Source organism: Phoenix dactylifera, unplaced genomic scaffold (assembly GCF_009389715.1).
Source record: "Phoenix dactylifera cultivar Barhee BC4 unplaced genomic scaffold, palm_55x_up_171113_PBpolish2nd_filt_p 001185F, whole genome shotgun sequence".
NCBI lineage: Eukaryota > Viridiplantae > Streptophyta > Magnoliopsida > Arecales > Arecaceae > Phoenix > Phoenix dactylifera.
This window is the reverse complement of record NW_024068522.1, coordinates 50,690-63,533: the sequence shown is the minus strand read 5'-3', so window position 1 is coordinate 63,533 and position 12,844 is coordinate 50,690. Positions and strand designations below refer to the sequence as shown.

Here is a 12,844-nt window from a genome sequence, read left to right as displayed (position 1 = left end):
AGAAGGAAGAATGAAACTTAGGAAGAATAGAATTCTAATGTAAAAGAAAAATTGTAAGGGACTCGATCCCATTACTTTTTCCTCTCTTTACCATGCCTCACCTGCCTAATCAGTTCTTTTGCCTCCCAGATTCGGACAATTAACTCAAAGTCTCAAACTATGGAGGGCTACACTTTAAGGGCTATTGGTGCTCGACACCAAGCTTTATTGACAAAACAAGCTAGTAGGGTTGTGCTTAATCCTAATTCATTATGGGCATGGATTGTTCTACTAAAAATTGTTTTCGAAGACCTGGTCGATAACCACGACCACCAAGAAAGGCATCGCTGCCATGGAAGAAAATTTGATATTAGATTACTTGAGATGGATTGTGGGTAATGGTCGTAGCATATCCATCTTAAAATGACCCTTTGGATTGTTAAGGCACCATTGAAAGAATGTGTAAGCCCTATAAATTTATGCTTATCGGATGGCACAGTTGATCAAAGTCTAAAGATCTCTATTCTCCTGATTCACCCTACGACGTTGATCGGCTGGATCCAAATCGAGCTAGGGAGGTGGGCTCGCATCCCCTGATGTAGGACATCTAGTGTTTGGCGAGAGAATATATCTTCTCTGCAGATTGAATGGCTTTTTTTGTGTTAGATTACTCTGGTGGAGTACTTTGGACTTCTAAAGCACGAGAGCCTAAAGCTTTTAGGAATATTTTTATTTTCTGACTTTCTTAGATATATTCACAGCATAGTTGGAAACGCCCGTCTATACAAAAAAAAAATCTGTATTCTCTTCAAAACTAACTCTTCCACTACAATGTGTACCGGGTGGTTTTTGCAACATAAATTGCCTCCTCACATCGCAGTGTTGAATTTATCATCTGCTTCACTGGATACTCTATCTAGTTGGCAAGAAATGATGATGTTCCACCAAGAGGAAAAAACAAGGCCTATCCAAGTGCTTAGAAAGGCATGAAGGCTAATGAAATCCTGGATTTCCGTTTCTCTCATTGCTGGCAACAAACAACTTCATTCGTTTGGGAGCCCCCCACCTGCAGGTCTCCTCAAGGTTTCTTTTGATAGATTGGTTGAGGATGAAAAGGGAGTGGATGTGGTTTGCTTTAACTATCTTTCCTCACTATTCCAATGGCCAAGCTTCAAAGGGCATGGAAGGGAATGATGATGTAGATGCACAAAATGCTGTCATCGAAGGTGACTCCTCCACATTGATTCAGTGGATTGATCAAACTTCCATGGATACCACCGATCAACAACCTCTCCTGTTATCATTCAAGATCGCCCATGCTTTCTAAGAATACCTTATATGATTAGCAAATCTAATCTATGTTCCGTAAGAATAAGGGTAATTAACGGCCGATCCATTAGTTGACCGCGCCTTCATATTTAACCCCTATGGACCGTTTTTATAGCATCCAATCCACAGGTTAAAGTTCCTTTAATTCGCCATCCCTGAGGACAAAAATGCCCTCCATATTTTTCTAACCCTTCTTTCCCCAGCCGCCTCGACTTTTCCACTTGATGCGCTAAATTCGTGATTGAAATATGAAATGAAATGAATAGGTATGTGAATCAACTTTCATTTGTTTCATGCTCCGTGTCGGGGTTGGTCTGAAGAATGACGTCTCAATATCAGTGTATTCGGGCATAAGATAGTGAGTTGTGACTATAAAGCTCCTTCATAGCCATCTCCTTCTCATACTAGGCTTGATGATCCGACAATTCCATACCATATTCTCGACGAATATCCTTTACAATATTAATTAGCCTATATAATGACATACCTTCAAATTTTTCTCACAATGTTTGAAACCCAATATTTCGAAACCTTAGGATGAGACCGAACTCCGCATGCATGCTTACTGTTTATTATTTTAGTTGCAAACTTTTCTTGATTCCCAAGTCAAGAAGCTTGAATATGCCATCCATATTTTTCATATGCACATTTCACGGTCTCCCGCTGATGATCGTTCTTCACAAACACAAAATCTCTACAATATGCGATGCAGAAGTTGAAAATTGTGTTACAAAGGATTTTCAGATCATTGAACTCCTCACCAACACCCTCTATAGAGCTTTCCAAGCATCCAAAGTATTTCTTTTACTTGGTTCCTACTTAATTGCAGCTCGTGTTCCAAAATTATTAAATGTGTTAAGCAGTTTTGTAGGAGATTAGCCATTCTGTTGTTTATTTAGTCTTCCTTGGTAAGTTTGCAAACATAGGAAGGTTTTCATGACTAGTTATATTGGATAATTTAAACAAGAAGTTATCAGTAAGAGATGAAAGCTAACAAAATGGAGTAAAATCTGTTGTGTTCCTGCTAATCTAAATTTAAAAGCTTTATTTGAAAGATTTTAACTACGTAAATTGCCAATGAGTTGCTGCCTTCAATCTTGGATCGTTCCTGCAGGATTATTTACCGGCTGGCTTCTGGAACCATTGAGCACGCTGTAGTTCTGCAGAAATGGCTGTATCTGGAGCTGTATCTTGGAACGAGTTGGTACCATATATAATGAATTTTGTTCAAAGCTATATATATTATGAAAGGACATGCGTGCTAAGGTTCTATAACTCTTGCCATCTACCAGGAAGCAAGTTGAGGGAAAGCAATTGAAGTATGCTGTTTGGGATTGTGGAATTTCAAGTTTTAAGCAGCTCATGGGATTCCAAATCTCGAGAATAGCTTCTATATGACATATTATGTCTGCAGATGATTTGATGCTATGCGGGCAAGCCTCAGTAATGGAAGCCTGCAATCATAAGGAGGCAATCAAACTCTATCGCATTGCATGGTTTCTGGGCAAAAAATAAATTATTCAGTTCTCTTGGGATGGAAGGCTCATACTTCGCCACATTCTGGGAGGTCGGTGCTCATAAAATTTGCACCGAGTTCTATTCCCATCTATTTAATGTCTACTGTCAAATTTCCAAATTCACTTTTCTCTAAAATTTCACAATCATCAAGGACTTCTTGTGGGGGTATCATACAATCGTCTTTACAAAACCTATGGGCTTGGGTGGTTTGGGCATTAGGAACCAAGAGCCTGTGAATGATGCTTTATTGATTAAATTGGGGTGGCTCATTCTCAACACAAATGCGCCATGGTGAAGTAGCTAAATACTTGCCGCCCCAAATTGGGTTCGTCCACAATAACACGAAGCCTATACAAAAAAAAAAACCATCATACAAAGATTTATCTCATAAATTACAATAATAAAAGTGGTCGAAAGTTTTCTATTTATCAAACAAAGAAATGCAGATACAGAGCATCTAAATCCAGCATTTAAGTATTCAAAGCTTATCCTTTTCTATTTAGGTATTACACAATCGGGCAAATATATCAGTTTTAAAGTAATATGAAATTCTTTATGATCATAATTTAAACATAACCATAGTTCATTGCCTGAGAATTGAACTCAGATGGCGATTGAATGAATCTAGAAAAAGCGCAGGGACTTCCTTTGGAGGGGAGAAAAGAATTGTAACGGAGGTCACTTCCTAATGACCTGCGAAAAGGTCCGTAGACGAAAACAGCATCTCAAAACCTTGATGAGAACTGGTAAAACGTTAGTGGAGACTCTACAACGAGCAATCAAAACCTTGACGAGAACTGGTTTAAACTATCTACTACACCAAGAAGCTTCCTAGCCAACCGAAACCAAGAAACATCAAATTGGCTTCTGCTGCATGGAAGGGTATTATAAAGGTAAATCCTCTTTTCAATCAAAGCATGGTCTTTAGGGTCGGAAATGGAAAGCAGGTTTCCTTTTGGCTCGATCATTGGATCGGTTCAGCACCACTAAAAGAGATTTTCTCAAACTTGCTCGAATTTGTACGGAAATCGAATATATCGGCCGCAGAAGCCATCTCATCTCAAAATATTCGGAGCCTGTTCAGAGAAGCTCTACACTCAAGAGGAGACAATCACTTCAATTGTTACTCTCTCAGGTGGAATGGAAATGGAACATACAGAGGACCTTAACAGTTAGAAACTACTATACCTTCTTACAAATGGTGGAGTAGGGTCCAACTTTGCTCAGATTATCTCGAAAGTCCCTCTAGGGGAAAAATCAAAAATTTTTGCATGGCTTTTTTTTTTTCTTTTTACTGTTGCATGGCTTCTTTTCAACTGTAGATTCTTAACAGCAGGTAATCTAAAGAAAAGGACCCACTCCTGGACGAGGAAACAACAAGTCACTTGTTTGTTTCTCAAATGCAGCCTATTGTTCGACATATGGAAAAAAAAATTTCTCAAAAAACGGAGCTCATCTACCTCCCAAATAGAATTGATGATTAAAAATTCTTCCTTTGAAGTTTATAGTTTATTTGTTCCAAAAAAATGGATCTTTTATGATTGATCGCCCCGAATAATTTTTTAAGATGTAAATAAGTCTTAAAAAAACTTATTTATTTATTTTTTAAAAAAATATTTTATTTATACAATAGAATATAGAGTTAAATATGTTTCATTCATAATATGGTTTCTCGGGAGAAGTCGTCGGTCGAATAAGAACAACAAAAGGGCTTGGGCCTGCTTGATAACTGCTGTTTTTTGGATGATTTGGAGAGAGCGCAACAAAAGAACAACAAAATCCATATATTTATAGAGAGTAATAAATAAATATAAGAAACTAAGAATGGGAAGAAGAAGAAAATAAGGAGGAGGAGATGAAGTCGGGAAGGAAGAGAGGGAAGAGGAGAAAGGAGATGGTCCAGCGGCGGCCGGGCTTTGGTGGTCGACGGCCAGCCGTCGACAGCAGGCGGCGGCCGGAGAGGAGGGGAAAACCGAGAGCATCCTCGGTTTTGGTCCGGAACAGGGGAAGGAGGCTCGGTTCGTTGGAACAGAGGAATAGGGGCGGTGGTCTAGAGGGAAGAAGGGGCTTCGGCGGCGGCGCTTGGCCGAGGCGGCACCCCGGCCACCGGAGAAAAGGAAGGAGTAGGAGGAGAGGTGCTCGGTGGAGCTCAGAGGTGGGTGGATCGTTGAGAGATGGAAGATTTCTAGAGGGTTTTCCGAAGGGGATAATCTCGGGAGTGAGGGGATAAACTTGGGGTCGTTGCTCCGCCGCGATTCTCGCGGCGGATAGGCTCGACCGGTTTTTTTTATGGGCCTCACAGAAGGATTACAGTTGTGATCCTATTGGGACTCCTGGTTTTTTTTATGCCTTACCGTAAGCTTTTTAAAGAGAAAACGGCTTCTAGTCTCCTCTTTCTACTAGGATCCGAACTAGATATTCTTTTCCAGCCCTTTCTACAACTCTTCTTCTATAAAATCCCCCGCAGGACTCACAGGTAGGTCCCGAACTTCTTCTCTCTCGCTTTCCTCCAAGGCAGCAAAGGGTGATTCCACCTATGGCTCCCAAGTCTAATTCTCCGCTCAAGGCCGTCTCCTTTCTCTTTTTGGTGCTATTCTTTTGGACTTCAGCTGGTCTCGAGGAGAGGGAAGGGTGCTACATCAAGGCCATATATAGCTTGGGAGACTCCATTGCCGACACTGGCAACCTCCTTCGAGAGGGTGTGGGCGGGGCTTTTGCACCCATCGCACACCTTCCATACGGCGAGACCACTTTTCACAGGCCCACCGGGCGTTGCTCCGACGGACTTCTCATGATAGACTACCTCGGTAATATTTCCTTGCCATAGTTATATGCTATAGCTTTTTTTATATTTCTATCGTTTTCAGCATGCATGCATTGCACTCTTCCTTACATGATGCATAGCTTTTAGTTTTCTATGGGGTTCGATGGTTTCTGCATGCGTGCCATTGCTTAATTTGCAGATGGTATAAATTCATCAGTATGTACAGAGACGTGGAATATGTGTATATCAATTAAATATTAAAAAGAAAAAAAATAAATAATACAGGATGCATGAAAGGTTCGAGACGGTTTCATATAAGCTTTTTAAATAATTGTGCTCATCTTTGTGCTGTTGAAAGGGCTGCATGGTTTACCATGGGACGCACATCCGTATGCCAAACTGCAACATCCATTGGTTCGTTGTAGGTTTTGGGAAGTGACAACATGAACAGAGACAGATATGCATCTAGGTTAAGATGGTGGACTTTTCTTAAACATTTTTAAAACTTGAGGGTTTATAATGTCTTGATTCTTATGTATTAGTTAGCTGCATAAGCACTGGGCCTTAATTCTTATGCTTTCTTTTTTCAGCTTCGTCCCTCAATCTTCCTTTTGTCAATCCTTATTTGGACAAGGAGGCTAATTTCAACCATGGAGTCAATTTTGCTGTAGCTGGGGCCACTGCACTTGACCATTCCTTTTTCGAGGAAAGGGGCATTTTGATGCCTTATACTAATAGTTCTTTGAATGTTCAGCTTGATTGGTTGAAGACCCATCTTGATTCTGTTTGCTCATCAGAAACAGGTCCTTTTATAATTTGTTAATCTTTGGCTCTGACTTTCTTTATTCCTTTTAACAAGTAATGCATTTTATGAATAAGATTCTAATGCAACCATCTCATACTCTTAATTAATTTTTATGTATTGTTTCGATGAATCTATAGATTGTGCTGAAAAGCTTAATCATGCTCTGTTTTTGGTGGGAGAGATTGGAGGCAATGACTATAATTACGCTTTCTTTGGAGGAAAATCCATTACAGAGGTGATAAGTTATGTTCCACATGTTGTGCAAAGCATAATAAATGCTTCCAAGGTAAAGTCTCTTTTCTTCTATAGGAGACCAGTATCTTCATAACTTCTCTCATGCTCTCTTCCTAACAAAGAAACAGTGCTATGTTATATCATCCTCTTTTGCACAACTTTCTCAGAAGTATTTCGAATACTAGTTAAGATACTCTCAGATATAATGGACAAAAAAGATATGGATCAAATTAAATTGGAAATATGAAGATGATAAGACTAATGTCCAAGCATGTAAAAACAATAATAAGATTTTACTTGGTTAGAACTATTATAGTTGGAGCATTAGATGATGATGCCTCATGTTCACATATGTACTTGTTTAGTTCACAGTTTTAAATAATTATAAAAATCGATAAGATAATAACAAATATAAATTAATTACATCACTAATATGTCTTCAGCATGCATTGCTTGTACTGCCTAGTCGAGTAATGATGCATGATCTAAGATAATGTCATGAAATTTACTCAAAATAAAAAAAAAAACGATATCAAAATGCATGAGAAATATCGATTATTCCTGTTTGATGCAATTAATTAATTGAATGGTTATGCAATCATGTCTTCGTTATAGTACGTGCTAACATTATATTTGTGCTGAATATATTTTAGGAAGTGATAGATATGGGAGCTGTTCAACTAGTTATTCCTGGGAATTTTCCAATTGGATGTTTTCCAAGCTACTTAACAGCATCGCGTTCATCAGATCCAGATGCTTATGACGACAGAATGTGTTTTAAAGGACTTAATGCCTTTGCCATGCTCCATAATTTAAAACTTCAAGAAGCAATACAAGAGTTGAGGAAGTCACATCCTCATGTTATCATCATGTATGCAGATTACTACCATGCCTTCTTGCATCTACTTGACAATGCAGTGGATTTAGGTATGTTATGGTTCAAAAATCAATATATCACATCATTCTTGATTTCTACAATTACATTATAAATATATGAAACTAATTTACTCTAGCTTTTTTAACTATAGGATTTGCCAAGAATTCATTGATGAAAGCTTGTTGTGGAAGTGGCGGTGTGTATAACTTTGATGCCTCCAAAATGTGTGGTTCTCCTGGAGCTTCAACATGCGACAACCCTGCTCAACATATAAGTTGGGATGGAATTCATTTAACACAGAAGGCATACATGATCATGGCGCGAGAGTTAATCAGTGGTGGATTCTCCTATCCAAGCTATGGAGTCCAGGAGAAGTGGAAATGCTACTATTGAGTCCTGGAGAAGACGGAAGCATAGTGTTGAAATAATATCTTGTCCTATTTAGACTAGGAACTTGGATTGAGTTGTCAATTAGTCCGTTCATGTTTTTAGTTTTATTTTTTTGATGATTTGTTTAGAGTATTAATCATCTGTCTCTGATGGGACTATGTCATTTTGTGTTTCATCAATTATTGACAATTGCGTTAAATTTGATGGTCAAGATTTTATCTAGCTCGACCCCACTGTATGGCAAACTTGTTCTTTAAAACTATAACCTCCCACACTGGGGTGGTGGGTACACGTATGTAGGTCTCATAGCTTCTGAAATTTACCTCCCACAATGGACTGGCAAGCTCTCATGTCCTGAAAAAATCTAAGCAATTGTAATATGACCAGATTTAACATATCTTCTACATACAGATATTTTATTCTTCTTTTAGGCAAGAGACTTCATCTTTATCAGCAATTCCAATCTAGTTATATCAGCAAAGAAAGAGTAAATATGATTGAGATTTGTATCTTCGGAGATTGACATAACGTAGGCTTCGCTACCATAAGAGAAAACAACTATGAAAATGGGGCTACCTATATTCATTAAAGTCATGACAGTTTAAAAAGCAGGGATAAAGAGATGCTACAAATTTTGTTTTTTAATATTGGATGTGAAGGGAATGATAAAATAGAGTGGAGAATTTTTCTTTATAGGGCCCTTTTATGCATTAATGGACTAAGGAGAAGTATTATTTTCAGTTGACCCTTTCAAGAAAGGAAGTTACCAAATTGGGAAGAAAAGATTTAACAAACGGGGAAGAAAAGATTTGGGTCCGGCGTGCATGAAGAAATATGAGATTTGAGGTGGATGTGCGTGTGGGAATGATTCTTCTTTATCCACATCTTTTTTGTATTCATGGAATAAAGAAGCTATTTGAATAGAGAAGAGATTTGGGTCATACGTGCGCTGTAACCAAACTGATGGAGGTTTTGGGGGTATCTTCAGAATTTTAAAACAATAAAATCGGCATTAGGGTTTGGGAATTATAAAGCGCATTAGGGTTTGTGCCCAATTCCCGGTGGGGTTCAATTTATCCATATCATAAGATTTTAGGGAGTATCCAATGCAATGCTTTTTCTATTAAAATTTATAAGCCATAACAATAAAAGCGAAAACCAGAATACCGTAGGCAAGTTAACAGCGAACAAGAAAGAGAAAAAATATTGAAAGGGTCGATCACACCCAGCCTTCATAGTTCAAAGACCTCCGGTTGATGCAAGCAACCAATGCGACGATTCCCAACCAATGTCATTCGTATCCAGAATAGAAAACTTCGCCCAGCTCGACTGGAGGAGCCATGAAGCATGCCCATGCTTGCCGTCCATGTTGTACACCACCATGAACCTCCTGTCCTCCCCGGTGGGATACCCCCAGCGTTGCAGAGCAAAATGTATGCGGTTACCCTGGCCAATCCTCCCGGCGTTCGACACCGAAAACGAACCCCCCTTCCCCAGGAACAGCGCTCGATCGCGGAAACCCTCGACCTCCAACCACGCCATCTCGTCCATGTCCGCCATGAAGACCTTTGGATACCACGTCTTGCTGTCCTTGAAAACCAGCAAAATAGTCCCCGATGCCTCGAGGACGTACCATCTCTTGTGGACGTCCGGCCACACGCGCCGCACGCGGCTGTCGTCCAAATCTAGCCAACTCAGCCTAGGCACGCCATTAAACACGTCGACGACGCCTAACTGGCGACACGGGCTAACGACATATAGTCTTCCGTTGCAGGCAACTGCATCGCAGTCGACGACAGTGGGCCAGCGGCTGCTCATGGCGACGGTCGACCACGCGGCATCGCCGATGGTGCAGTAGACGAAGCAAGAGTCGAACATGAACACGACGACACAGCCGGGGTCGGTGGGGGGCAAGGAGAGGCCGACAGTGGCATCGACGGGGATGGAACTGAACGGCCACGGTGGGAGGTCGATGCGGGCATTGGAGAAGGGGTGATGGAGGAAGCGCTCGTCGGAGTAGGGGTCGGCGAAGAGGAGCCAGCCATGGGAGGAGGCGAGGCAGAGCTTCTTGGAGGAGCCGGGGAGGGGGACGTCGTGGTAAGTGCCGTCGAGGGGGCTGTAGAAGGTGCGGGTTTCGGAGCCGGGGTCGTCGGGGGGCAGCATTAGGAGGGGGACGGTGACGGGACGGGTGACGGCGAGGGCACGCCAGGAGCGGCAGACCAAGCTGAATTGAAGCTGGTCCGGGAGAGGAAGGTGGTCGAGGATCAGGCCGAGAAGCGATTCGTGGAGATCAGCCCACACGCTGCTGCTGCTGCTGTTGTTGTAGGTCTTTATTGTCTTCTTCTTGGCGAGAGTTCCCATCGGCTTCTTGAGGATGGTTTGGTGCTTTGAATCCATGGCTGGGCGAAGAGGTTTGAAGTCTCGCTCGACACTTAAAAAAGGAACGAGGTTTGAGTTGGAAGCGGACTTGAGGAGGGAAACCGTTGTTTAGGACTCGGTCAAGGAGTTCAATCCACGTACAGTTGCAGACTGTCTCGACCTACTTAAATTAATTATTTTCTCAAAAATTATATATATAAAAACACAAAGGAGTACTACTGAGACTCTACTTCTTTTCCATCACGAATTGGGAGAACTCCGCTATATTTGAGGCTTACCCAACTCCCACCTAGCAAAAGATATAGAAGAAAGGTATTAAAAAAAATAAAGGATATGTGATTCTAGAATACAGATTGAGAAATGAAGATTAATTATGATGATTTTTAGGTTTTTTTTTTATATACAAAGCTGTGATTTTAAGTCGATGGTACCTGGGAAAACGGTCTCTAGAGGAGCCCGAGGTAGACAGCATTCTTCAAGATTAACTAGTCCTGCTTTAATAAGATAATTTCATAAAGTAATACGATATGTTTTAGCAAGGCTATAGTTTTGAAATCAATATTTCATACTTTCTGAATTATCCAAATACTCAAAATATTAACCAACAAATAATAATTCAACAGCCATAACTATGGCCAAGCTTATCCATGTGGTAGGCTTGAAAACCATATTTAACGCCCATGGTGCAAGTTTAGAGCCACATTTAACGCATGTCATAGTATAATCTCACTAATTAAAAAGCCAAATTGTAATCAAACTGAAATCCAAAAAAATACAATGAGATCCACATTTATTATGATCACATTCCAGTCAGATTACTAGTTTAAATCCACTTCAAAAAATACATAAAATTTCCAGTATGTCATAATCACAAGAAGTCTTTCTACAGAGAACGGATCTCTTAGGGTCCTCACCAGAGACTTTCCACAAAAAATACTAGTTCTCATCCTTTTATACTCTTGAGTGAAAATTATACATTGACCTTAGTGATCATGGTGCTCTCTATTCTTTTAACCTTGGCCTGATGAAACATGACCCAACAAGGTTCGATGGTCTTCGCACCACTTGATGGACCGATACTCACTCCTACCAGTATATAAGCCTCCAAGTTTCCGGACCAGCGTGTCTCATGCAGATGGAGAGATGTGCAAAACTTGAGATTTTCCACTCTCCTTGGGCGCTTGGTCTTCTCCTGTGCCTCGTGCTCTTTCTTTCTTTCTTTCTTTTCCTCTACTGCGCGCTACTACCTTTTTTTTTGGTTTCTCAGCCGCACTTTATTTTGTGTCACCCGCCTCATATGCCGCACACACACGTGGTCCTGCACAAAAAAACAAAGATAAAGCCCTAGTGGGCTGTTGGTCTTCTCCAAATAGGCTGGATCTACTTACAATCTCCTCCACTAGCCCACAAAGGAAGGAGAATATACTATAACTTGCTAGTTAGAATCCATGCCGGCCAATTCGGCACAAAGTTTTAGCTTCTCTCTAGTCACAACTTTCGTCATCATGTCAGCTGGATTCTTTTCAGTGTGAATCTTTTGTAGTACTAACTGCTCTGCAACTGCCAGTCATGGGCATCGGGCCGTGCCGGGCCGGCCCGGCCCAGGCCCACCGGGCCACGGACTAAACGGGCCGTGCCGGGCACGGCCCGCTCAGCCAAAAACCCAAGCCCAGCTCGGCCCTAGGCCCGTGGATTGGCGGGCCGGGCCCGACACGGCACGAGACGGGCCGGGCCCGGCACGGCACGAGACGGGCCGGGCCCGGCACGGCACGAGACGGGCCATGCCAGGCACGGCCCATCACGGGCTGCCAGACGGGCCGTGCCAGGCACGGCCCGTAACGGGTCCAAACGGGCCGTGCCAGGCACGGCTCGTAACGGGTCCAAACGGGCCGTGCCTGGCACGGCCCGTCTGGCAGAAAAATTCTGCCCGTTACAGGCCGTGCCTGGCACGAGACGGGTCGTGCCTGGCACGGCCCGTTTGGACCCGTTACGGGCCCTGCCTGGCACGGCTCGTCTGGCTGGGGGGAAGAAAATAGCCGTTTCCAACGGCTATTTTTTGGTTTTTTCCCAAAATACCCCTCCCAACAGTCCAAAAACGGCTAATTTGAGGGGTCTTTTGGGGAAAAATAATTTTGGAGTCCTATAAATTCCCCTTTCCTCCCTCATTCTCACTACACCAAACCAACTATTCTCTCCTTCTCTACTACAACTATTTCTCTCTTTAAAGTGCTCTTCTAGCAATTTAATTTTTAGTTTGCATTTAGCAAGTGTTCAAGTGCTACAAAAGAGGAGGTTTCTGTTGAGAAGAGAAGGTCACTCCTGTTGAGAGCACAAGAGAAAGCTCAGAATCTCGGCTCTACCTCTGCCCTCTGACCCTCTACTCAATTCCTCCTTGTGGTTAGTTTTTATTTTTTGCATTCATCAATTTAGATATGTCATCTTTTGAGGAAAGTCATTTTGGCATTTCTTCTGTTTCTGAGGGAGAAGAAACTAATCCCCAACCCCATGTTCCTAGTTCCTCTAGAACTAGTGAATCGAGTGAAGATCAAACATCTTCTCGTAAGAGGAC

The 12,844-nt window shown here is 41.8% G+C and overlaps 2 protein-coding genes across 2 annotated transcripts; one reads left to right on the top strand and one right to left on the bottom strand.

Moving 5' to 3' along the window:
• Nucleotides 1–4,647: 4,647 nt before the first annotated feature.
• On the top strand, nucleotides 4,648–8,124 carry LOC103719367 (GDSL esterase/lipase At1g28580-like). The gene is made up of 6 exons (XM_008808573.4): nucleotides 4,648–4,981; nucleotides 5,294–5,633; nucleotides 6,181–6,393; nucleotides 6,533–6,681; nucleotides 7,283–7,556; nucleotides 7,658–8,124. Exons 1-6 carry the CDS (start codon nucleotides 4,682–4,684, stop codon nucleotides 7,897–7,899), a joined length of 1,518 nt encoding a protein of 505 aa, XP_008806795.2. The 5' UTR covers nucleotides 4,648–4,681; the 3' UTR covers nucleotides 7,900–8,124.
• Nucleotides 8,125–9,135: 1,011 nt separating this feature from the next.
• On the bottom strand, nucleotides 9,136–10,293 carry LOC103719377 (F-box/kelch-repeat protein At1g57790-like). Its single transcript, XM_008808589.2, has one exon. It carries the CDS (start codon nucleotides 10,291–10,293, stop codon nucleotides 9,136–9,138), a length of 1,158 nt encoding a protein of 385 aa, XP_008806811.2.
• Between the last annotated feature and the right edge of the window lie 2,551 nt (nucleotides 10,294–12,844).